Below are 24023 nucleotides of genomic sequence, written 5' to 3'. Positions count from 1 at the left end.
CTCTAAATTTTTCATGCGTCTTCATGTGAGGGTGAATGACTGATTGATTGATTGATTGCTGTTGTCTTTCTGTGCCCCTGCGATTGACTGGTGACCTGTCTAGGGTGTACCCTGCCTTCTTGCCCAAAGTCAGCGAGGATATGCTCCAGCTCACATAATGAGGACAAGCGGATAGATAAAGTTCCATAGAGTACATACCCTCTTCTTCCGGCTGTTTAATTAAATTCCAACTTCCAATTGTTCATTTTAGAACTTTTACGTTCAAAATCTCTTCTTACGCCATCTACACAAAGTAGTTCAAAACAGTCAGTATAATGGGAACATCAACTGAAAGTGGAAGGAACAACTTTTGAAATGCTGCCTTATCCAGTTGCTCCTCCTCTCCATGATGCAGCAATGAATGAGCAGTCAGTCCCCTCGGCTGTCATATAACAGTCCCAAACAGAGGGGGGCCGGGACCCCCATCGCCTTTCTCTAACCCTTCAGCTACATTTCCCTAGGAAGTCACCAGGAGAACCAAGAAGCCACATTCTCTGCCAGGGTGGTGCACTTCATGCCTCAGCAGTATGGCAGAAGGTGCCGATGGAGAGGAAGAGATTCAGTTCTTACGCACTGTAAGTGATGCTGTCTCCTTCTTCATGGATAATAACTTTTAAAAAAAAGTCAGTCTCTCTTCAATAGCCATGTATCGATTAAAATCCTGACGACCTTCGCTTTCTTGGATGTATTTGTACTACACATGACACTCAGATTGACAAGAACATTTGGCTTTGTTTACGGGCATTGTTATCTATTTATAGACCCGTGGATACTTGATATTGTACCGGTTTATCGCAGAGGAGAAATCATTTTCACACAAACAAAGTGTGGAAAGTAAAAAGGACGGACGGGGCTTCACATTAAACTACTTTATGCTGTTTAAGAGACCAACAATTTAACACTGCACAGTACTTGGTCCTTTTATAACGTTTGCTTTCAGGGCTATTTTTGTTAGTCTAAAGCCTCCCGTTTATTCATTTGTTAAATACATTTTTTGAAACAGTTCATCTGAGCTTTTATATATATGGCCCTTGCATGGCTCATGGGCCCTAGAATTCCCATCTTTGGTTCATAGGAACATAATGTTTTGAATCGCAGCGATGATTTACTGAGCAGTTTATTATGTCAAAAACTGTCACCTATTATGCTTAACATTACCGACTTAAAATAAGAAATTAGATGTTATTCCAGTTGCTATTGTTATGCAGTACTAAGGTCAGGTATGTTCATAATGCTTCATAAAGTTTACGTCAGTTGCTGCCCCGGGGTCTATATATACTGTGTGAGGATTAGCAGCTTCAAAGTCAGGCCCGTTTCAGCACCTGCTTACTTCAGTCCCTTGTGGGAAATGGGCTGCTGAGTTCATTAGAGCCATGTTCAATATTACACTCTGGTGACAAAACCTTTCATAGAAACATTCTGATCTTAGGCTGATTATCAGTCCTGAAATGTTGCAAAGTGTGTAAATAGTCATCCTTCTGTCTGTAGGTCAGTCTATCTGGCAGCGGCATAATTTTACACACGTTAATTTAGAGATACAACGTCATAGAAACCTGACACGTACATCTGTCATTTGCTATGTCAGCACCACGGCGCTGTTAGTGGATTGGCGTGCCAGCACTGTCGACTTCACGTCGGTTACGCTGATAATAGTTGTTATTCATACGCATTCTACTTAAAGTACTTCACTGAGTAAATGTGTGCATTTGTTTCACCTTAACACCAGCATGTCAATTCAGGATGATGAAACCTTTCCATGCTTACTTTTTCGACATCATTCAAATGGTGCTATTGCATCAATTTATTAAAAAAAAATGTTGCCAGGCAGATTACCCTCATTAATAATCAGTACGAGTGCACCAATCACACATTTTTTCAGACCAACTCAAGACAAATCAATTTCGTTTTGGATAAAAAGGGCTTCAGAGGCCCACAGTAGACTCAAAGATTTGGCGACATCCCGTGATGAAACCCCCCCCAGACCGGGAAAGGAAAAACTCAAAACCTCAATTTGGGGTTTTCCTTGAGTAGGGACCACCGATGGAGGTTTCCCCCCTTCCAGCTTAACCAGGCTGCAATAAATGCAGATGGGGCAACGTTTATCACTTAAAATGAATTAAAACAGCATGAGCGTCCATTGAATGCGACGAAGCACCGCAGGTAGACACCTTCAAAAATCCTCCATAGCAGCTTTGTGGAAGATCTTGTCCCGGGCGGTCGATACAGAATCCATACAACAACAGCCTCAGATTCGATCATCGCCACCTCGCCCATCTCCAATCAGGGGAGGAGGGGAAGCAGCAATAAAACAGTCCAACAACCAAATGAGAAGAGTGTAAAAAGTCTTGAAAGTCGTCCTTTGAACCTTTACACTTAGGCAGCTGCTCTAAGTTCCATTTGTAGGGCATCTGAACCCAAAACGAGAATGCCCAAGAACCTACAGACTGCTTTTTAGCTCTCAGAGTCACTGAAAGACTAGAATGTTGTCAGCGTACAAAGTACTGTAATGCTAAGTGAGACAAGTACTCAGCTGAGAAGCACTCCTCGATGTCAGTCGGTCACATTGCTAAACATTGTAAGCGATCAATAAACTCATGAGGCAAAACGTAGAGAATGAAAACCTATCTTTGCTTTTAGCTTCAAGTATGTCATTCATACAAAGCCAAACAAAATATATGACATCATGATGTCACTGAGCAGACGCCGGACTGTATGTCTGTGTGAGTCTTGTTACCAAAATGATATTTGGAGCATTTCCCCCCTGGCCTGCGTCCTAGCTCCAAGAATTCAGGGTGGGAATTCCACCAAGCGAACAAGCCAAACTAATTGGATTATTCGGAGTGGGATGATGCGGGAAACTTTTTCCAGTGATATGTGAAATATCTGATACTTTCCAAAAGAGGACGCGTGAACAGCAGGTGCAGCGGCTAGAAATAGAGGGCTTCTATGAGCGGGGGTGGGGGGGCAGTGATCTGAGGCCAATAACAGCATTGAAGATATGCTGTCACAATAAAGGCTATGAACCACAGCCACAGCTCAAGTGTTTGAACGCCTGCGTTCAAACCTGCCACAAATGTCGTGACATGATTGGACCCGTAGTAAATAATCTCTTAAAAACACTGAACATGAAGGGGTTTATCATGCTATTATGTTCGGACATTTCCGAAGCCCACCCCGAATGCCTTTTATTCATTTGACACTCACGTCGTCGTTGTAGGACGATCATGTGGTTCTGCAGAGCACGGCCTCCATCCTGAAAGAGCAGATCAAACTCTGCCTTTCATGCGAAGGATTTGGGAATCGTCTGTGTTTCCTGGAGACGACATCCAACGCTCAGGTGGTGTGCAGCTGGAATTTTCTTTTTTTATCGCCCAGTGTTTCTTTGTTGTTAAAAGGAATGGCTTGTTGCCTTTCAGAATGTCCCACCCGACCTGGCCATCTGCTGCTTCATCCTGGAGCAGTCCTTATCCGTGCGAGCTCTGCAGGAGATGCTGTCCAACACTTCTGTGGATGAGGTCCGCCTTCGTTTCCAAATCATCTTCATAAATAGTCGCCGCTTTTGCGGGTTCTCACTTTTGAAATTCCTTCTTGTATTTCCCACCCATAGGCTGTTGATTTGGATAAATGGGTAAGAAAAGTTCGATTTTTGTCTCTCGTGCTGTCCGCTTCGGTTCCGAGAGGTCATTGTTTCACCATCTTTCTACCTGCGTCGGCGCTAGTCGTCACAAGGTGGGGGCCATCGAACTCTGCTCTACGGACATGCCATCCTTTTGAAACACACACATTCGAGCATGGTGAGCACAAATAGACGACGTGGGTTCAAAGGGTAACGTATGTTGTCTCTCCTCCCTGTCTGTCTTTGTCGCTCTCCATTTTTAATTGTCCTCTCCTTCTTCCTTCCGCCAAGTACTTGAGCTGTTTGACAACGTCGCGCTCGCTGACAGACAAGCTGGCGTTTGATGTGGGCTTGCAGGAAGACTCCACGGGTGGGTGTCATCTGCATTGGAAATGTGACCACGTTAACGCCATACACGATACCTTGAACTGGTCTGGGCTCCAGCTAGACACTAACTACAAAGTCTCATTAATTTTGGTCTGTGTGTGTGTGTGTGTGTGTGTGTGTGTGTGTGTGTGTGTGACACAGGAGAGGCCTGCTGGTGGACCATCCACCCGGCCTCCAAGCAAAGATCTGAAGGCGAGAAGGTCCGAGTGGGAGATGACCTCATTCTCGTCAGTGTTTCTTCCGAGCGATATCTGGTAAATACGAATTGTATCCACCTGCACTGTTTGTCTGTCGACAGTTGTTAATTCCTGTCACCGCTTCTCAGCATCTGTCGTACGCCAGCGGCGACTTGATGGTCGACGCCTCCTTCATGCAAACCTTGTGGACCATGACCCCTGTGATGTCGGGTTGTGAACTAGCTGAAGGTCCCCTTAACTCTTTTATTTTTTTTAAATCTGAAAATCTACTTGCTGTCCTTCAGCAGTGTGGTTCTTCCTCTGCAGGCTTTCTGACCGGAGGGTATGTGCTCAGGCTTTTCCACGGTCACATGGATGAGTGTTTGGCCATCCCGGCGGCCGACCAAGGGGATGACCAGCGCAGGTGAGCAAGACCGCTCAAGTCTCAATTTCTATGTGGACATAAAATGCCCGACGTGGTTTTGTTTCTGTCGTTTAAGAGTCGCTCACTATGAAGGAGGGGCTGTATGCAGTCACGCTCGGTCCTTGTGGCGACTTGAGCCACTTCGTATCGCGTGAGTCTCCTTGAAAAGCTCCATTCCAAATGTTGCTTTTTGAGTGACGTTACAATTTGCCTTTTTAAGACGTGCTTTTTGGAATTTTAGGTGGAGTGGGGGTCACATTAAATGGGGCCAGTCATTCAGAATACGTCACATAACAACAGGACGCTACCTTCTTCTGGATGAGGAAAAGGGCCTTCTATTGGTTGACCCAGAGAAGGCCAATTCAAAAATGGCAGCCTTCTGCTTCAGAATTTCCAAGGTACATGAAAAGTTGTTGTGTGGATTCCTTGCAGCTTTCATGAGGAAATCCCTCCATATGTGACCCGCAGGAAAAAATTGAAGTCGCCCAGAAGCGCGATGTGGAAGGCATGGGCATTCCAGAAATCAAGTACGGAGAGTCCATGTGCTTTGTGCAACATGCCTCATCCGGTCTCTGGCTCACATATGCAGCTGTCGATGCGAAGTCCGCCCGTTTAGGTCCTCTGAAGAGAAAGGTATTCCAGATTATAGAAAGGCGGAGGGGAATGTCTTGCTGTAATACTGTAAATCTATGTATGTTTTTTTAGGCCATTCTCCATAAAGAAGGTCACATGGATGACGCACTGACAGTCGCACGCTCTCAGACTGAAGAGTCTCAAGCCGCTAGAATGATTTACAGCACCACAGGCCTCTTCAACCAATTCATCAAGTAGCATTTCACACAGAGTCCGCTAAGATTTCCACGTTTTGGTTGTGTGTAATCACAGTATGTTCCGTCATATGTCCCCAGAGGTCTCGACGCCTTGAATGGGAAAAGCAAATCGGCAAACCCGCATAATCTGCCAATGGACACGGTGGTGCTCTCGCTTCAGGACTTGATCTTTTACTTCCGCCCGCCGGAGGAAGAGCTGGAGCATGAGGATAAACAGTTCAAGCTTCGTTCCCTCAAGAACAGACAAAACCTTTTTCAAGAGGAGGTTTGTCTTCCTTCCTGTGTGACCGCTTATTGATTCAGGAGCTCCTCCTCCTTAGTCCTCGTTGTTCTTGACAGGGGATGATCACTCTCGTTCTGGACTGTGTTGATCGGTTGAATGTCTACAACACAGCCGCGCACTTCTCAGAATATGCTGGGGAAGAAGCTGCCGAGTCATGGAAGGAGATAGTCAATTTACTGTACGAGTTGCTAGGTATGACCTTGTGGAGGATTTGCCCTTACTTTACATGTCCTTTATGATACGTTACCATAATCTTTGCTGATTTTTCTTCCCAAAGCGTCGCTCATCCGAGGTAATCGTTCAAACTGCGCGCTGTTCTGCGATAACCTCGACTGGCTGGTCAGTAAATTGGATCGTTTGGAGGCCTCTTCAGGTAATGCAGAAACTCTTTAATCTGGAAAAACTAAACACTTAAATAAATCACTCGACATTGAGTCCATTACTTTTATTATTTGGACACTAAACTTTCCCCATGAAGTCATCCTGTGATTTGTTCTTTTTATAGGAATCCTGGAGGTGTTGTATTGTGTTCTGATTGAGAGCCCAGAGGTGTTGAACATAATCCAGGAAAATCACATCAAATCCATCATCTCTTTGCTGGATAAGCACGGACGCAATCACAAGGTCCGTAGCATGTCGTTGGAAAAGACACATTTTGTTTCGCTTATGTGCTATCAAGGTGCAAGGCAGCACCAGATCATTCCTCTGTGCATTCCGTCGTCCAGGTCTTGGATGTGCTCTGCTCTCTATGCGTGTGCAACGGTGTGGCCGTAAGGTCAAACCAGAACCTGATTACGGAGAATCTGCTCCCGGGTCGTGACCTTTTACTTCAAACCAACATTATTAATTATGTCACCAGGTGGGTTATTTTCTACGGCCAGACGTCAGTGGAATTTTCGTGAAGATGAACTATTGTCTAAAAGTAGCTTGTTTTGTGACCTTCCCTCCAGCATGAGGCCCAATATCTTCCTCGGGACATGTGAGGGGTCCACACAGTATAAAAAGTGGTATTTTGAAGTGATGGTGGACCACGTGGAGCCGTTCCTCACTGCTCAGCCGTATCACCTGCGTGTGGGCTGGGCTCTGACCGAGGGATTTAGTCCGTACCCCGGTGGAGGCGAGGGCTGGGGGGGCAACGGGGTCGGGGATGATCTCTACTCATATGGTTTTGATGGACTTCACCTCTGGTCAGGTAGACAAAACATCGTATTGACACGTTGGCAAGGGTTACCGTTTTCTTAAACGATACGCATGTACAATTGAATATGTCGCTTTCTGTTGTCAGGACGTGTCCCGCGTCATGTCGCCACACCCAATCAGCACATTCTGGCAGCAGAGGATGTAATCAGCTGCTGTTTGGACCTCAACGTGCCCAGTATTTCCTTCCGCATCAATGGTCATCCTGTCCAGGGCATGTTTGAGAATTTCAATCTGGATGGCCTCTTCTTTCCTGTTGTCAGCTTCTCCGCGGGCGTAAAGTATTGCACGCTATCGATTCTGATTACGATAAGTCGACTGTTGTTCATATGAGTCTGAATAAGCAATTTTCCTCCGGAACTCCAAGGTTACGATTTCTTCTCGGAGGTCGTCATGGCGATTTCAAGTTCCTTCCGCCACCGGGCTACGCTCCGTGTTACGAGGCCGTGCTGCCCAGGGATCGTTTGCGGATCGAGCCCATTAAGGAGTATAAGCATGACTTTGATGGTATCCGTAACCTGCTGGGTCCAACTCAGTCCCTGTCTCACACAGCTTTCACTCCTTGCCCTGTGGACACTATACAGGTAAAGTTTTTCAAAAGCATCAGCAATCTTCATCCTCTTATAGCTTGGGCTGCCACGCTCCTGAATTGGCCATGAAAACTTCCAAACTCACAGAGATGCACCCAAAACTGACATTAAATCACACTTTCACTAACATGTGTCTTGCAAATTTCGGCCTTGTCATCTGGAGCTTCATTGTTATTGTTTTTAATCTTTCCAGATTGTACTTCCTCCCCATTTGGAACGTATTCGTGAGAAGCTAGCAGAGAATAGTCACGAGTTATGGGCTGTGACTCGCATTGAGCAAGGGTGGACCTATGGAGCAGTGAGTTCCTGTACTTTAACTCATCTGAAAATGTTTATTTTACAAGTGAATGCTTGCTAAGATACCCCCTTCTGCTTCCAATCCAATCGATCAATCAAGTTTCGTGATGACAACAAGAAGCTCCACCCTTGCCTGGTTGATTTCCAAAGTCTGCCCGAACCTGAGAAAAACTACAACTTAGCAATGTCAGGCGAGACTCTCAAGTAAGTCTGTGCCTTATTTTAGTAATAATTAAATAAAAAAAAAATTCCATTCTTTAACTCCATGTACAAATATTTTGAAAGGACTTTGTTGGCACTGGGGTGTCATGTAGGAATGGGAGATGAGAAAGCAGAGGAGAATCTGAAAAGAACCAAACTTCCCAAAACGTGAGTCATTCTTGGTTTTGAAATGATTATTGTAGTTCTCCCAGATATCTTTCACACGTGACTCTTTTCCCCAGTTACATGCAGAGCAGTGGATATAAACCCGCTCCTCTGGACCTCAATCATGTCAAGCTGACTCCTAATCAGAACACTCTCGTGGAGAGACTGGCGGAAAATGGACACAATGTTTGGGCCAGAGACCGGGTTCGCCAGGGCTGGACATATAGTATTGTGCAGGTACATTTCTGCAAGCCAGGACATTGTTTTCATACCGCGTATAATATTAGGATGTCAACATCAAAGCAATTTGTGTGACTCTTCAATTTGTGTTCTTGTTTTCCTCAACAGGATATCATGAACAAGCGCAATCCTCGTCTGGTCCCTTACAACCTATTGGATGAAAAGACCAAAAAGACCAACCGAGATACAGTTTGCGCAGCAGTTCGTACCCTGATCGGATATGGTTACAACATTGAACCGCCTGACCAGGAGAGCAGTATGTTTGTATAATACGTCGAAAAGAGAATGAGGGGATTGGAGCGAGGATGATTTCCTGTCTAACGATGCTATATGCTAGACAGATTTTGTAGAAGCCCTCTTTTTCCACCTCTGCTCTATTTGTGTTCATACAGGTGGGCCTGGAGCAGGCAGCACTCGTGGAGATAAGATCCGAGTGTTTAGAGCGGAGAAATCGTATGGCGTCACACAGGGCAAGTGGTACTTTGAATTTGAGGCTGTGACAGTCGGAGAGATGAGGGTCGGCTGGGCCCGCCCCAGCGTTCGAGCCGACACCGAACTTGGTGCAGATGAGTTGGCTTACGTCTTCAATGGCTTCAAGGTGAGCGCGAGGAATTCTTGTGAAGCAGTAGGGAGTGAAAAGCCACATGACCCTGCTGTCATTTTCAGGCGCAACGATGGCACGTGGGAAACGAGTCATTTGGTCGACAGTGGCAATCTGGTGACGTGGTGGGTTGCATGATTGATCTCACCGAGATGAACATCATGTTTACGCTTAATGGAGAGATGTTGATCAGTGACTCGGGCTCCGAGATGGCCTTTAAGGACATTGACATTGGAGAAGGTAAGCTGAATAACAATGAGGATATGAGTATTGGATGCAGTGTATGGACAAAATTATTCAGACACATCGTCATCCAACATATGGGAAGTAAATATTAAATGGCGTTGATGGGGTTCAGTAAGGCCTCTGTTCGGCTCTATGCTTTTCCTAAAATAAAATTGTCAACATAGTCTAAAATTGTCCTAAATGTCTTGGAATGCTGAAGAATGGAAATTTGGGTAAAACTAAGCGACAACTCTTGATTGGTTATTTAATTAATTACAAAATGTGCCTTAAGGCTTTTGTCTCCATTACTGATTCTCAAACTTGGGTTCGTGGGTGTTATTTTACAACATTGAAAAATGAAATCATTCCTATACACACGCTAGTTATGTTTAATTGCTGTTTTGACTGCAATGGGACCATTGGAAAAGTTTCTTGCTTATAAGGGGTCTGTAGACCAAAAAGTTTGCGAACCATGCCCCTGGTCTCGATGGTGTTTGAGCACATTTTTGTAACATTCTTGCACGCTAATTGCAATAACTTTATGTGGAACATCTGTAGGCTTCATACCTGTTTGCAGTCTTGGCCTGTCCCAGGTGGGCCGGATCAACTTGGGTCAGAACGTCAGCAGCCTCCGCTACTTTACTATATGTGGACTGCAGGAGGGATTCGAACCTTTTGCCATCAACATGAAAAGAGACATCACAATGTGGTTCAGCAAGAGCCTCCCTCAATATATTCCCGTACCAGCTGATCATCCTCACATTGAGGTGTTGCGCATTCTAGTCTAGACATTGTTTCGTCTTAGTTTTCCTAGTTATCATTTTTAGCATGGTTATTTACTCTCAACTGTGCTGTATACATTCTAGGTGTCTCGCGTTGATGGGACGGTAGAAACTGCTCCTTGTCTCAAGGTAACCCACAAGACATTTGGATCCCAAAACGCCAACACGGATTTGCTGTTCTTAAGGCTCAGCCTGCCAGTTGAATTCCACGAGACTTTCAAAGTCCCCGCAGGGACCACCCTCCTCACGCGCACCCTCACCATCCCTGAAGATGAGGTGGTGGAGGTGGACCCCGACTCTGACTTTGAAATACTCAAGAAGTCGGCCAGTCGCAAAGAGCAGGAAGAGGAGAAGAAAGAACCCTCGGTGCCAAAGGAGATACCCGCCCTCAAAAATGGAGAGAATGAGAAGGACGCCTCAACTGAGAAGAGCAAGAAAAGGGGGTTGGTGTTGGCTCAAGCCAGTTCATTTGAGGGAAGTTCCAACTTGTCACATACAGTCATCACACTTGTTATTTATTGCAGATTCCTTTTCAAGGCCAAGAAGGCTGCATTAATAACCCCACCACCTGTCGTTCCCACCGTGCCACGCTTAGTGGAAGATGTGGTGCCAGATGACAGGGATGACATGGACATAATCCTCAACACCACCACAGTATGAAATCATTTTTACAATACATGGCCAATTTTCAAGAGATCGTGCCAGTAATTCATGTGAAACCTTCCTTTCCCAGTACTACTATTCTGTGCGAGTGTTTGCGGGCCAGGAACCAAGCTGTGTGTGGGTGGGTTGGATCACCCCTGACTACCACCAATACGATCCGCATTTTGATCTCAGCAAAGTCAGGAATGTAACAGTTACTGTAGGTGACGATAAAGGCAACATCCATGATAGGTAAAATATCATTTCACTCATGAATGCCAACTTTCACTTTTACTCAACATTTTCTTTCATTGTCGTCGCCACAGTATAAAACGCAGCAACTGCTACATGGTATGGGGAGGTGAATTCAGCAGCTCCCAGCAGACTCGAGTGAGCCAGGAAGACTTCGTGATTGGCTGCCTCATCGATTTGGACACAGGACTCATGACCTTTACTGCTAACGGGAAAGAAATCAACACCTTCTACCAGGTTCAGGAACACGCCGTCGATTGTCCATGCATTTCTGCGGAAAGACGTGTTGGTTTAACACTGCCGTGCGTTTCAGGTGGAGCCCAATACTAAACTATTCCCAGCAGTCTTTGTCCTGCCTTCTAGCCAGAATATGATTCAAATTGAGCTCGGCAAACTCAAGGTCAGCTCCAAAGTCAGAACATTATCCTTTCATTCTTAAACTGTCCTTCTCTAGTGCATTATTCTTATTTTCTTGACAGAACATTCTGCCCATCTCGGCCGCCATGTTCCGGAGTGAACGCAAGAACCCAGTGCCCCAGTGCCCTCCCAGACTGGATGTCCAAATGTTAACCCCTGTCATCTGGAGCCGGATGCCCAACCACTTTCTGGCTCCAGAGACGGGACGCATTAGCGAGAGACTGGGCTGGCTTGTTCAGTGTCAGGAGCCACTCACCATGATGGCCCTCCATATTCCGGAAGAGAACAGGTCCGTCACATTATGCTCCACGTAAAGAAAACTTTACACCCACTCGAACCCAAGAATCTCATGTCCCTCAATTAAGACTCTTTTTGTCGCCACTCCTCCAGGTGCATTGACATCCTTGAGCTTTCAGAACGAATGGACCTGCTGAAGTTCCACTACCACACTCTGAAGTTGTACGGCTCGGTGTGTGCCCTAGGGAACAACCGCGTGGCTCACGCTCTGTGCAGCCATGTGGATGAATCCCAGCTCTTCTACGCCATAGAGAACACTTACCTCCCTGGACCAATGAGGAGCGGCTTCTACGACCTTCTTATAAGCATGCACCTTGAGTCTGCAAAGAGGAACCGTCTCGGAACCAACAAGGAATTCATAGTTCCAATGTCCGATGAAACACGCAGTATCACCTTGTACTCTGTCAAGTCACATGCTTTACCCGGCGTTGGACTCACCACATGCCTGCGCCCCAAGCTCCATTTTTCCTCCACTGGATTTGTCGGAACAGATCCAGACATCTACACGCTGAGTCCAGTAGTTCCCTTGCAGGTGAGGTGAAATATGGGGACAACAGACTGTGATTTGAGCTACTACCGCATTCGTGGTTTTCTTCATTTCCAGGTGCTTAAGACCAAAGCGCTAACCATGCTCATTGAGGCTGTGCAAGACGGAGGTCAAGCCATGAGAGATCCCGTCGGGGGTAGTGTTGAGTTCCACTTTGTTCCAATCCTGAAGCTCATCAGCACCCTCCTCATTATGGGCGTGTTTGATGACGAAGACGTCACCCACATCCTGAAGATGATCGAGCCGACGGTCTTCAGCGGCAAGAAGCCGGAGGAGCCTGTCGAGGAGGCTGTTAAAGTGAAGGAAGAGAAGGAACCTAAAGCACAGAAACTTTCAGTGGAGAAAGATGAGGAGCAGGGAGAGGTGCTGGAAGAAGAGGAGGAGGAGTTTGATGATGACGGCCTCGGAGAAGAAGAGGAGGAGCTAGAGATGGAAGAGGAGGAAGAAGAACTAGAGGTGGCAGAATCTATCGTTGAACTTGAAGAAATGGCTGATGCGACTGAGCCAGTTAATGGAGAGAAAGGAGCCGAAGAAACAGAGAAAGAGATCAAATCCTGTGAGGCCAGTGGTGAGGCTAAAGAGGAACACTTAGAGCAAGGACTGTTCCAGATGAAGCTACCAGAGTCTGTCAAACTACAGGTATGTTTCATTTCCTCCAAATGAATGCAAGGCACCAACTTAATTCAAAAAGCACGAAAAACGTTTCTCTTCTTCAGATGTGCACTCTGCTGCAATATTTCTGCGACTGCGAACTTCGACACAGGGTCGAAGCCATCATCGCATTTTCAGACAAGCTGGTCAGCCAGATACAATCCAACCAGAGGCAGCGCTACAACGAACTCATGTTGGCCTTCACCATGAGTGCCGCCGAGACCGCACGCAAAACCCGTGAATTCCGCTCGCCACCACAAGAGCAGGTAGCCCGCGATAAATGTGCGCTTGAGTGTGTTCAACTGTCGTGTCATTCACCAGATAGAATATATACACTCATTGGCCACATTAGGATTGCATGCGCAGTCTGATGGGATCATAACAATGCCCTGGCAGTAGCTTCAAGACTCCCTTTACATTTTCACACTTCCCACAATCAGATCTTTACCTTTGAAAATGATTATTGCCATTTTTGCATGTACCTTTGCACTGCACCATGTAGGTCAACATGCTCATGAACTTCAAGAACTGCGCAGAAGATGAAGATTGCCCAGTTCCAGATGACGTCCGCGAGGCTCTGCAAGCGTTTCACAATGCTCTGCTGGGCCATTGTGGTCAGTTCTCTTCTAGCCATTGCACCCCACAGACAATTCACCATTTTAGTGAGCGCCACAGGCGAACGGGTGTTCATGTGCGGTTTTATGTCAGGCGTTCATATTGAGGAAGAGGAGGAAGAAGAAGTGGTGGATTATTCTGTACGTGGACGACTGCTCCGTTTACTGGAAAGGGTAAAGAAGATCCGTCAGAAGAAGGTGGAGGAGGAGCCGGAGCCAGAGGAAGATAAAAAACCAAGTGAGCCTCCTCAGATGTTTCACACAAGATGATGATGATAATCATAATTATTATTCTTACGACTATAATTCAAGTTGATATTGCACTCTTCTTGATACTCAAAGACGCTTTACAAAGTGCGTAGTACGTATAGGAACAATATGATGTATGGTATATTTTTCTCTTCTCACTGTTTTGGTTGTGTAATATAGCAATATATTATTCACTTTGTCGCAGGCACACTGCAAGAACTCATTTCGCATTCCACAATCCACTGGGCCCAAGAGTCTTTTATCCAGAACCCGGAGCTTGTTCGTATGATGTTCAGCCTCCTCCACAGACAGTATGACGGGCTGGGGGAACTCGTACGCGCCCTTCCCAAGGCCTACACCATCAATGCAGTCTCTATTCAGGATACGATGGATCTGCTTGAGTGCTTAGGACAGATACGCTCCCTGCTTATCGTCCAGATGGGTCCAGAAGAAGAGAGGCTAATGATCCAAAGCATTGGGTGGATTTTTATTCCTTGTATATCTTGACCATATCCGATGCTCAATTCTCGATTCACAAATGAACTCTCCTCCACAGAAATATTATGAGCAACAAAGTTTTCTATCAACACCCAAACTTGATGAGAGCTCTGGGCATGCATGAAACTGTCATGGAAGTCATGGTGAACGTACTGGGCGGCGGAGACTCCAAGGTACTTTTTAAAGATATATTCAAATCAGTCGCAGCCAAGAATATATACACATCTTGTTTTTCATATCCGCAGGAGATCAGATTCCCCCGGGTGGTGACAAACTGTTGTCGCTTCTTGTGCTATTTCTGTCGCATCAGTCGTCAGAACCAGCGCTCCATGTTTGATCATCTCAGCTATCTGTTGCAGAACAGCGGAATCGGCCTCGGTGATTGTATTCGCTGTGATTCAGCAATGCATCTTGACAGTTTGCCTTAACACAGGAGTGTGTGTGTGTGTGTGTGTCGTCCGGTATGAAGTTGGGTCTCACATGCTGTTGTGTAGGAATGCGGGGCTCCACCCCCTTGGATGTCGCGGCAGCTTCCTGCATTGACAACAACGAGCTGGCGTTGGCTCTGCAAGAACAAGACCTCGAGATGGTAAAAGGCAGCCAGTATTCAGAAAAGCAAGGAGCAGTGCTTGAGTTGAGTGATGTCATTCTAGGTGGTGAAGTATCTGGCTGGATGTGGGCTACAGAGCTGTCCGATGCTCCTCTCCAAAGGCTACCCTGACATCGGCTGGAATCCATGCGGCGGAGAGAAATACCTTGATTTTCTTCGCTTTGCTGTTTTTGTCAATGGTCTGTTGTGTATTTTTGCCCTTAGTTCATTTATAATATGTATCTATTTTCAATAAACCTCAATGATTTTGTTTCCCCAGGAGAGAGCGTGGAGGAGAATGCCAACGTCGTGGTGCGCCTCCTCATCCGTAGGCCCGAATGCTTTGGTCCAGCCCTCAGAGGGGAAGGTGGTAATGGTCTCCTTGCTGCCATTGAAGAGGCCATCAAAATATCAGAGGACCCTGCCAGGGATGGGCCGAGTGTCAAGAAAGACAGACGTTTTCCCATGTAAGCTCCACCGGTAATGCTGAATGAAGAAAATATAATATGTACATGACGCCCGGTGTAAATAAACCATTGTAGGTTTGGTGGAGAGGAACAGCATGAAGAGAACAGGGTGCACCTGGGAAACGCCGTGATGTCATTCTACTCAGCACTTATTGACTTGTTGGGACGTTGTGCCCCTGAAATGCATGTAAGCTGTTTGCTTGATTTAGCAACAGGTTTCGAGAAAAAAAAAAAAAAAAAAAACAAGGTGTGAGAGAAACTTTACTGAAGAACCAAATGTGTCTCCTGCAGCTGATCCAGGCTGGAAAGGGCGAGGCTCTGAGGATCCGAGCCATCCTTAGGTCTCTGGTCCCGCTTGAGGATTTGGTTGGAGTCATCAGCCTTCCGGTTCAGATTCCCTCTTTTGGAAAAGGTGAACACTCAGGAAGCAATATTCTCGACTACCATCTTAACAGAAGAATTGCAATTAATTGCTATTACTATATACCGTATGCTGTAATGTATTATTCATTGTTGTAGTCTTTTGTGTTTTGTATTTCTCTCTTTGGTTTTCTGGCACCATCTCTCGTCGTTAGCAATTTCTGAGCCGTTACAATTTCTTCTTCCTATTTTAGAATTCCAGTATTCAAGTAGAACTCACAAGAGCAGTCTGTTGTTGTTATTATTATTTTTGTTGTTGTTGTTTGTTTGTTTTGTTTTGTCAATGATGTCCTTGTAATGCATCGTCTCTCCCATTTAGACAACAGCATCGTAGAACCAAAGATGTCCGCCAGTTTTGTGCCTGATCACAAAGCTCCTATGGTTCTGTTCCTGGACAGAGTGTACGGTATTGACAATCAGGATTTCCTGCTCCACGTGCTGGAGGTGGGCTTCTTGCCTGACATGAGGGCTGCCGCCTCCCTCGACACGGTGAAGTTTAAAGCCACAGTGCTGTTTGGCCTTTGTTGAGCACAGTGCATGTAATTTACCGTTGGACTTTCTGTCTCCTAGGCTGCCTTCAGTACGACCGAGATGGCGCTTGCTTTAAATCGTTACCTGTGCTCTGCTGTGCTGCCACTCATCACCAAATGCGCGCCGCTCTTCGCTGGCAGCGATCACCGCGCCATTATGATTGATTCCATGTTGCACACAATCTACCGGCTGTCTCGCGGACGAGCCTTCACGAAGGCCCAACGAGACATCATTGAGGAATGCCTTATGGCTTTGTGCAAGTATGAAGCGTTTCATAACAAAACTTCACATTTTAGATTGTTTTAGTTTGATGGTTTAAGCCTTTCGTTTGGTTCCTCACTGCAGGCATCTTCGCCCATCCATGCTTCAGCATCTGCTACGACGGCTGGTTTTTGACGTTCCCATTCTAAATGAGTTTGCCAAAATGCCACTCAAAGTAAGTGGAACTTGTTACAGTTTAGAAAAACCGTTCAACCCATAATCTTGACACATAGCACATTTTTTACATTTATTTTATTCGTTTCCGGCATCACTCAGAATTCATTTGCAATTTGTAAGGGTAATTTGGTGTGTGTGCGTGCGTGCGTGCGTTCTGCAGCTGTTGACCAACCACTATGAGCGTTGCTGGAAGTATTACTGCCTCCCTAATGGCTGGGCCAACTTTGGAGTGGCATCAGAGGAAGAGCTGCACCTGACCCGCAAGCTTTTTTGGGGCATATTTGAGTCTCTCGCACACAAGGTAGTGCTGTGAAAAATAATGACCAAATGTGGCTCAGAGCACTCACGTCGTCTTCATGGTGATTCACAGAAATTTGATGCAGAGATTTTCAAAATCTCAATGCCATGCATCTGTGCCATCGCCGGTGCCATTCCTCCGGACTATGTAGACGCGAGCTATTCTTCTAAGACTGAAAAGAAGGCTTCAGTGGACGCAGAGGGAAACTTTGATCCAAAACCAGTGGAGACTACAAAGTGAGCTGATTGTTGTTGATATTTTTTTTCTCCGTTATGCCTTTCAATTTAATCTCATTAGAATTGAAGTAAACCTCAATGTATCCATTGTCTCACACAGCACAATCATCCCTGAAAGATTGGATGCCTTCATGAACAAATATGCTGAATATACTCATGATAAATGGGCCTTTGAAAAGGTAAGTATTCCCCCCCCCCCTCTGAAATAAAGACCAGCACTCTTATGTCTTCAAGGTCAACAGATTCTTTTTCAATTTGCTTCTGTTGTTCTAGATCCAGAACAACTGGTCTTACGGCGAGGTCCTGGATGAAAATGCAAAAACCCATCCTATGCTAAGACCATACAAGACCTTCTCCGAGAAGGTAAGTGTGTGAAATGGGGCATTTATTTTACTTCTCTCTACCAGTGACAAGTATGACCCTCTGGTTTGCAGGATAAGGAGATCTACCGCTGGCCCATCAAAGAGTCAGTCAAAGCAATGCTCGCTTGGGAGTGGACCATAGACAAAGCGAGAGAGGAGGAAGAGTCAGAGAAGAAGAAGGCAGCATCACGAAAAATTTCGCAGACTGCTCAGGTAACGCTGCTTGCTTGTCATGCTTTTGCTTTGCACTGATAATATGTGAGTCGATTATCCCCTTTCAAGGCGACCTACGACCCAAGTCATGGTTACAGTCCACAGCCCATTGACATCACTCACATGGCTCTCTCAAGAGACCTGCAGGTTCAGACCAATTTCATCTTAGTTACAACTCAGCGTATAATCCAATCAGGTGGTCTTTATTCAACGGTGATTTCTTTTCTATTCAGTCGATGGCTGAGCAGCTGGCCGAAAATTACCACAACACTTGGGGCAGGAAGAAGAAGCTGGAGCTTCAAGCTAAAGGTAAGACTTTGATCATTCAACAGAGTGAGAGGGGGGTCATTTTTTTGATTTCCTTAGTTGTCTTCAAGGCAATTGCTTCTGTATTTTGACAGGAGGTGGAACACATCCTCTCCTGGTGCCATACGACACCCTGACAGCAAAAGAAAAAGCTCGAGACAGAGAGAAAGCCTATGAGCTGCTTAAGTTTCTGCAGTTGAATGGATATGCTGTTACAAGGTAACAATGCCTACATGTCGATTTGATATCATGTATATTATTAAAGAATATTTGGTGTTGCCCTGGCAGAACATATCCTCAGATAACCTACCTTTTCGGACAACACATACATGATTAGAGCGCTGGAGATTACCTTTATGCTGGTCACGCGGGAAGCAACACAGGCACGCACGTTTATGCAATCCTTATTACGGTGATTGCAAAGGTCAAACTACTAATCCAATATTTTTCACAGAACATCCATCCATCCATCCATTTTCCGATCCGCTTATCCTCACAAGGGTCGCTCGCGGGGGGTGCTGGAGCCTATCCCAGCTGTCTTCGGGCAGTAGGCGGGGGAGACCCTGAACCGGTTGCCAGCCAATCGCAGGGCACACACAGACGAACAACCATCCACGCTCACACCTAGGGACAATTTAGAGTGTTCAATCAGACTGCCGTGCATGTTTTTGGAATGTGGGAGGAAGCTGAAGTACCCGGAGAAAACCCACGCAGGCGAACATGCAAACGCCACACAAGGGAGGCCGGAGCTGGAATTGAACCCGGTACCTCTGCGCTGTGAGGTCGACGCGCTAACCACTGGACCCACCTGGCCGCCTTTTCACATACCAATGAAAACAAAAATCTCTACTTTGCCGATGCCGGATCTGATGATGATCTCCCTCTTGTGGAGAAAATCGAATTACATTTATTTCTCTTCAGGGGCCTGAAAGATATGGAATCTGACATTTCATCCATTGAGAAAAGATTTGCTTATGGCTTCCTGCAGAAACTGTTGAAATGGATGGAAATTGCCCAGGAGTTTATTGCTCATCTCGGTAATGCTGGGCATGACAAAAAAATAAATAAATAATTCTGAAACATAATTACAATGCTTGGGTAAACGATACATTTTAATCACGTTTTCAATGTGGTTTCCAGAGGCAGTAGTAAGCAGTGGACGAGTGGAAAAGTCTCCCCATGAACAGGAAATCAAATTTTTTGCAAAGGTGTGAATAATCTTCATAATTGACTGTAAAGCATAAAATGTCTCAATCGTGTTCCTAAAAGTCACGGGTTTACGCTTTCAGATCCTGATGCCTCTGATCAACCAGTATTTCAAAAACCACTGCCTTTACTTTTTGTCCACGCCTGCCAAAGTCCTGGGTAGCGGTGGACATTCATCCAATAAGGAGAAGGAAATGATTGCAAGGTGACGTCTCTCCAACGAAAGACGCTTTCTTTTCATCTGCACGCGTTGACCTTCCATCAGCTTTCCCTGTTCTGGCATTTTCCTTTCTTTTTCTGCCCTTTCATTTGTTTCCTTCGTTCCTTTCCTTTTCCTCCTCAGTATCTTCTGTAAAATGTCCGCTCTGGTGAGACACAGAGTTTCTCTCTTTGGTAAGAGGACAGTTTTGCCCCCAGGCAAACTTGATGTCATGATGCAAAAGTCAATTAATGTGGAGCTGTACTTGTGTGCAGGAACGGATGCGTCAGCTATTGTTAACTGTCTTCACATTCTGGCCCGGTCATTGGATGCGAGGTTTAGTGTATTTATAAATATATCGTGCATGCTTTCAAGAGATTTTATTCATTGTTCTTTTCGTTAACATTTTTTTTTATTTCAGGACTGTGATGAAGTCCGGTCCTGAGATCGTTAAAGCGGGCTTGCGGTCATTTTTTGAGAGCGCTGCTGATGATATCGAAAAGATGGTGGAAAACCTTAAACTGGGCAAAGTATCGAAAGGCAATCAGGTATGGCATGATGCATTCGTGGACACAATTATTGGGACACAATTAGTTGGTATGTGTTTTCTTTTTCCTTTATAGCAAGTGAAAGGCGTGTCCCAGAACATTAATTACACAACCATTGCCCTACTCCCAGTCCTCACTTCCCTGTTTGATCACATTGCCCAACATCTATTTGGAGATGATGTCATGTGTGAGTGACTTGACATCAATGTCTGTGTTTTTTTATTTTTTTTATTGTTTCATGATTATTGTTACATCACTGCCATCTGTTTCCTATACACAGTGGATGACTTGCAGATGTCATGCTATCGCATCATGTGTAGCATTTACTCCCTTGGGACAGTCAAGAATCCACATGTTGAGAGGTAACGGGCAGAGCTGCGTGAATTCCACGATATGATTTGACCTTGTAGGACTTGACATACGAAATGCAAGTTATTTGTATTTACAGACAGAGGCCAGCTCTCGGCGAGTGTTTGGCTCACCTGGCAGCAGCTATGCCAGTGGCCTACTTGGAGCCGCATCTAAATGAATTCAACGCTTTCTCTGTGTACACCACAAAAACCCCGAGGGAAAGAGCCAGTGAGTTTGTTCAACTGTGAATAGATGTAATGATGCAAAATAAAGAATTGACTCTCCAAAAAATTCTTTCACGCCTTCTCCCATGAATACCAAAGTATTGGGCCTCCCCAGTGAAGTCCAGGAGCTATGTCCAGATATCCCAGAGCTGGATTCTCTTCTGAAGGAGATCGGGGACTTGGCGGAATCGGGCGCTCGCTATACGGAGATGCCTCATGTGATAGAGATCACTTTGCCCATGCTCTGTAACTACCTGCCTCGCTGGTGGGAACGAGGACTGGAGAACTTCCCTGAGATGGAAAGCCAGCTCTGCACAGCAGTCACATCAGAACATCTCAATCAGTTGCTGGGCAGCATCATGAAAATTGTGGTCAACAACCTTGGGATAGACGAGGCCTCCTGGATGAAGAGGTTGGCCGGTGAGTCATTTTGAAAAATTCAACATTCACTCAATTACCTCCTGGATGAAGAGGTTGGCCGGTGAGTCATTTTTCAAATTCAACATTCACTGGACAATGAGCAGTATCAAAACTTCAGCTCATAAAATACAGCATTGCTATTTTAGCAAAGACGCCATGTTGGCTTTCTTCCAATTGCGAAAGTGTATCCGATGAGTGTACACCCTTTCACACACCTTCCCAGTGTTTTCACAGCCCATTGTTAGCCGAGCGAAACCAGAGATGCTGAAATCCCATTTTATCCCAACAATGGAGAAGCTAAAAAAGCGCACATCCAAAGTGGTGGCCGAGGAAGACCATCTGCGAATGGAGGGCAAATCAGAAGGTGACGAGGAAGATGGCACTATAAAGGATGAGTTTGCCGTCCTCTGCCGAGACCTTTACGCGCTGTACCCGCTCCTCATTCGCTATGTGGACAACAACAGGTACACACTCAAGAAGTCTGTGAACTGACATTTACGAATCATTCACAGTGGAGTCTATGTCTATACAGATCTGAACGAACCCCTCCATAAATTTCTGAAATGGGTCACGAGGTTGTTTTTTTTTTTTGTGTTGAGAAACTAAAAGTGATGAGAAAATTACTATATTGGCGAAGAGCTAGGTTTTCAGTGTCATGAAAGGAAATGCGCATTGGCTCATCTTGATGACTTTTAGAGAGGCTTGAAGTCATTTCCTTTGTTGCAGAGCGAGATGGCTTACCTGCCCAGATCCAGATGCTGAGGAGCTTTTCCGCATGGTCGGAGAAGTCTTCATATTCTGGTCGAAATCTCACGTGAGTGTTGCACGAATTTCGCCGTTAGCATCGACGGCGGTTTGTATGAATTTGTTGTTTAAGTTTCTGTGATGCTGCTGCTGCAGAATTTCAAGCGAGAGGAGCAGAACTTTGTGGTGATGAATGAGATCAATAACATGTCATTCCTCACCGCTGACAGCAAGAGCAAAATGAGTAAGGTGAGTTGATGGAGTGCAAAGTTTTGTCAGTGCGACCGATGCAGATCCAGTAGTGCAATTTTTCCATGTAACACATTTTTCCTCCTATTGTCATGGGTGAAAGTCATGTTTGTCTTAAACGAAGCCAATTGTAAATGTTTTGTGGTATGTTCAGATAATTTGGGATTTATTTTTTTTCTTCAAAGGTTTGATTTTAAATAGCTATTTGCGAGCAGAAGCAGTTATGTTAACAATATTTTCTCTTTGGCTGTCCTTTTTGTCCTCATCTGTTGGGTTGCGGCTGGGTTTTCCAGGGCGGGGACTCAGAGGTTAGACTTTGCTCCTGCACGACCGCTGTGCTGACCGCATGGCACCTCACTTTGGGGGCGCTTTTCATCAACCTCCCCAGCACACTGGCACATTTGATCCACACCGAGTCATCACATATACACTCTCATGAACACCTATATGGACAAAAAAAAAAAAAAGTATTGACACACACACATGCCTAATGTACCAGGGGTTTAATGAAATCTCCCATCAAAATTTTGGGAACAGATGTAGAGGACTTTGCATTCCCTCAATTCCAACAACGGTTTCATTTGACCTAAGTAATGCCCACAATGCACATAACATTCCCACGGCACAGACACACACAAACAAAAGGCTTGGCAGAAGCACACAAGCTGTTAAAACATCATAGAGTCGACCATTTTTATTTCCTGTAGGCCCCATAAAGTGTTCCAATACTTTTGTATGTGTAGCGTATAAGCATACACATTTGGACGCATATATAGAGAGTAACATTTACATTCCACAGGGCACGTCCTGACACGTCAACCGTTTTCAGCACAGGCAGCTGCGCCCAGGGTGTCAGCTGAGATTTTGTCATTGCTATAAATACCGAGGCCATTTTATTCATAGACATGATGAGGAAAATCCTTCACAGAGCCGTTTGGATTCGGTTTCATTTAAAACCGTCTGCATCCTGCCAATGTAAACAAACACACTCGCCGTCCTATTTTGTCGGATAATAAGACATGAACCATACTGCCACGAAGGATCACTGGATATCAGGGCAGACCCTCATGCAAGAGATATGCCATGTCCTGCCAGTGTGTGAGGGGGGGAGTCTGGAGGCGCTTGATGAAAGTACTCAGCTGTAGAGTTGGGCTCATGGCACTGAACTTTGCACCAAGCCCACGGTGGCAGTGAGAGCCCAGTGCCATCATGCTGTCAGTTTGCTCTCTGTTGATCATAGTCAAGTTGGAATCTTGTAGAATGTCTCTTGTTTCCTTTCCTAGCTGGTGGGTTGACCTGTAGCTTGTGTAATGCAGCTTTCTGCCACTAGAAGATGATATTAGCCTTCTCTTAAGAGGGGCTGTCACCAGCGTCATTCAGGATGACCTTTCACACACACATGACTGAAATGCTCTCATAGAAAGTGATTTGTGAAAAACACTGAGTCACTTTTGGAATACTCCCGTGCACACTTCTGAGTGCAGTACAGTAATCAAGTGGGTTTTAGTATCACATGCGAAGGATTCCAGTAGTGTGTCACGATAGCATGTGAGTGTGTGTGGGGTGGTGGTGGGGGGGGGGGGTAAATTATATGAACACATTTCAGTATGTATGAAAAAATGTCACGTGTGTGAGAGAGGCAATCCTGAATCATGTCTGTGACGGCCCCTCATACTTCTCTGTGCTCTTTCTTCTCTCCTCCCTGGAAGCCTTAGGGTTGCCTTTCCTTTAAAATCCCGAAATATGCAAACCCACTAACACACCTGAGGCTTAACATGACTAGGCCTACATGTTGATAGAGCCTTAGGGGGGGGGGGGGTAAATTATATGAACACATTTCAGTATGTATGAAAAAATGTCACGTGTGTGAGAGAGGCAATCCTGAATCATGTCTGTGACGGCCCCTCATACTTCTCTGTGCTCTTTCTTCTCTCCTCCCTGGAAGCCTTAGGGTTGCCTTTCCTTTAAAATCCCGAAATATGCAAACCCACTAACACACCTG

The 24023-nt window shown here is 45.5% G+C and overlaps 1 protein-coding gene across 6 annotated transcripts in view; it reads left to right on the top strand.

Annotated features, from left to right (window-relative positions):
• The first annotated feature begins 167 nt into the window (after positions 1–167).
• The window catches only part of LOC109517964 (ryanodine receptor 1-like), a 38501-nt gene continuing 14645 nt past the window's right edge, over positions 168–24023 (top strand). For 3 of the 6 annotated variants that reach the window (XM_019873515.1, XM_019873513.1, XM_019873511.1), the window contains exons 1-73: positions 168–614; positions 3257–3376; positions 3456–3554; positions 3647–3667; positions 3759–3833; positions 3947–4025; positions 4184–4296; positions 4368–4467; positions 4546–4642; positions 4719–4793; positions 4884–5040; positions 5111–5275; positions 5348–5469; positions 5551–5737; positions 5812–5947; positions 6033–6128; positions 6261–6379; positions 6481–6614; positions 6706–6947; positions 7041–7233; positions 7320–7536; positions 7736–7840; positions 7940–8043; positions 8125–8208; positions 8283–8442; positions 8554–8701; positions 8838–9043; positions 9112–9286; positions 9830–10038; positions 10138–10496; positions 10578–10707; positions 10787–10947; positions 11022–11184; positions 11261–11347; positions 11427–11653; positions 11755–12193; positions 12266–12847; positions 12925–13125; positions 13362–13473; positions 13568–13711; positions 13928–14201; positions 14279–14393; positions 14466–14598; positions 14715–14809; positions 14874–15009; positions 15090–15276; positions 15352–15463; positions 15568–15688; positions 16016–16185; positions 16267–16487; positions 16573–16663; positions 16826–16966; positions 17036–17199; positions 17300–17378; positions 17473–17562; positions 17634–17774; positions 17844–17921; positions 18008–18083; positions 18176–18299; positions 19002–19117; positions 19221–19288; positions 19370–19491; positions 19630–19679; positions 19761–19821; positions 19907–20033; positions 20109–20220; positions 20314–20395; positions 20482–20612; positions 20708–21028; positions 21252–21492; positions 21755–21842; positions 21929–22021; positions 22315–22329. In XM_019873515.1, the coding sequence (XP_019729074.1) occupies positions 567–614; positions 3257–3376; positions 3456–3554; positions 3647–3667; positions 3759–3833; positions 3947–4025; positions 4184–4296; positions 4368–4467; positions 4546–4642; positions 4719–4793; positions 4884–5040; positions 5111–5275; positions 5348–5469; positions 5551–5737; positions 5812–5947; positions 6033–6128; positions 6261–6379; positions 6481–6614; positions 6706–6947; positions 7041–7233; positions 7320–7536; positions 7736–7840; positions 7940–8043; positions 8125–8208; positions 8283–8442; positions 8554–8701; positions 8838–9043; positions 9112–9286; positions 9830–10038; positions 10138–10496; positions 10578–10707; positions 10787–10947; positions 11022–11184; positions 11261–11347; positions 11427–11653; positions 11755–12193; positions 12266–12847; positions 12925–13125; positions 13362–13473; positions 13568–13711; positions 13928–14201; positions 14279–14393; positions 14466–14598; positions 14715–14809; positions 14874–15009; positions 15090–15276; positions 15352–15463; positions 15568–15688; positions 16016–16185; positions 16267–16487; positions 16573–16663; positions 16826–16966; positions 17036–17199; positions 17300–17378; positions 17473–17562; positions 17634–17774; positions 17844–17921; positions 18008–18083; positions 18176–18299; positions 19002–19117; positions 19221–19288; positions 19370–19491; positions 19630–19679; positions 19761–19821; positions 19907–20033; positions 20109–20220; positions 20314–20395; positions 20482–20612; positions 20708–21028; positions 21252–21492; positions 21755–21842; positions 21929–22021; positions 22315–22329 (10566 nt within the window). In that variant the 5' untranslated portion in view covers positions 168–566. The remainder of the gene's footprint in view (positions 615–3256; positions 3377–3455; positions 3555–3646; positions 3668–3758; positions 3834–3946; positions 4026–4183; positions 4297–4367; positions 4468–4545; positions 4643–4718; positions 4794–4883; positions 5041–5110; positions 5276–5347; positions 5470–5550; positions 5738–5811; positions 5948–6032; positions 6129–6260; positions 6380–6480; positions 6615–6705; positions 6948–7040; positions 7234–7319; positions 7537–7735; positions 7841–7939; positions 8044–8124; positions 8209–8282; positions 8443–8553; positions 8702–8837; positions 9044–9111; positions 9287–9829; positions 10039–10137; positions 10497–10577; positions 10708–10786; positions 10948–11021; positions 11185–11260; positions 11348–11426; positions 11654–11754; positions 12194–12265; positions 12848–12924; positions 13126–13361; positions 13474–13567; positions 13712–13927; positions 14202–14278; positions 14394–14465; positions 14599–14714; positions 14810–14873; positions 15010–15089; positions 15277–15351; positions 15464–15567; positions 15689–16015; positions 16186–16266; positions 16488–16572; positions 16664–16825; positions 16967–17035; positions 17200–17299; positions 17379–17472; positions 17563–17633; positions 17775–17843; positions 17922–18007; positions 18084–18175; positions 18300–19001; positions 19118–19220; positions 19289–19369; positions 19492–19629; positions 19680–19760; positions 19822–19906; positions 20034–20108; positions 20221–20313; positions 20396–20481; positions 20613–20707; positions 21029–21251; positions 21493–21754; positions 21843–21928; positions 22022–22314; positions 22330–24023) is intronic. The other 3 variants (XM_019873514.1, XM_019873516.1, XM_019873517.1) reach the window with 3 other exon arrangements.

This window comes from Hippocampus comes, unplaced genomic scaffold (assembly GCF_001891065.2).
Source record: "Hippocampus comes isolate QL1 unplaced genomic scaffold, H_comes_QL1_v1.1 scaffold59, whole genome shotgun sequence".
In the NCBI taxonomy this organism is placed as follows: domain Eukaryota; kingdom Metazoa; phylum Chordata; class Actinopteri; order Syngnathiformes; family Syngnathidae; genus Hippocampus; species Hippocampus comes.
Note: the sequence above shows the minus strand (reverse complement) of the source record. Positions and strands in the feature narration are given on the sequence as shown.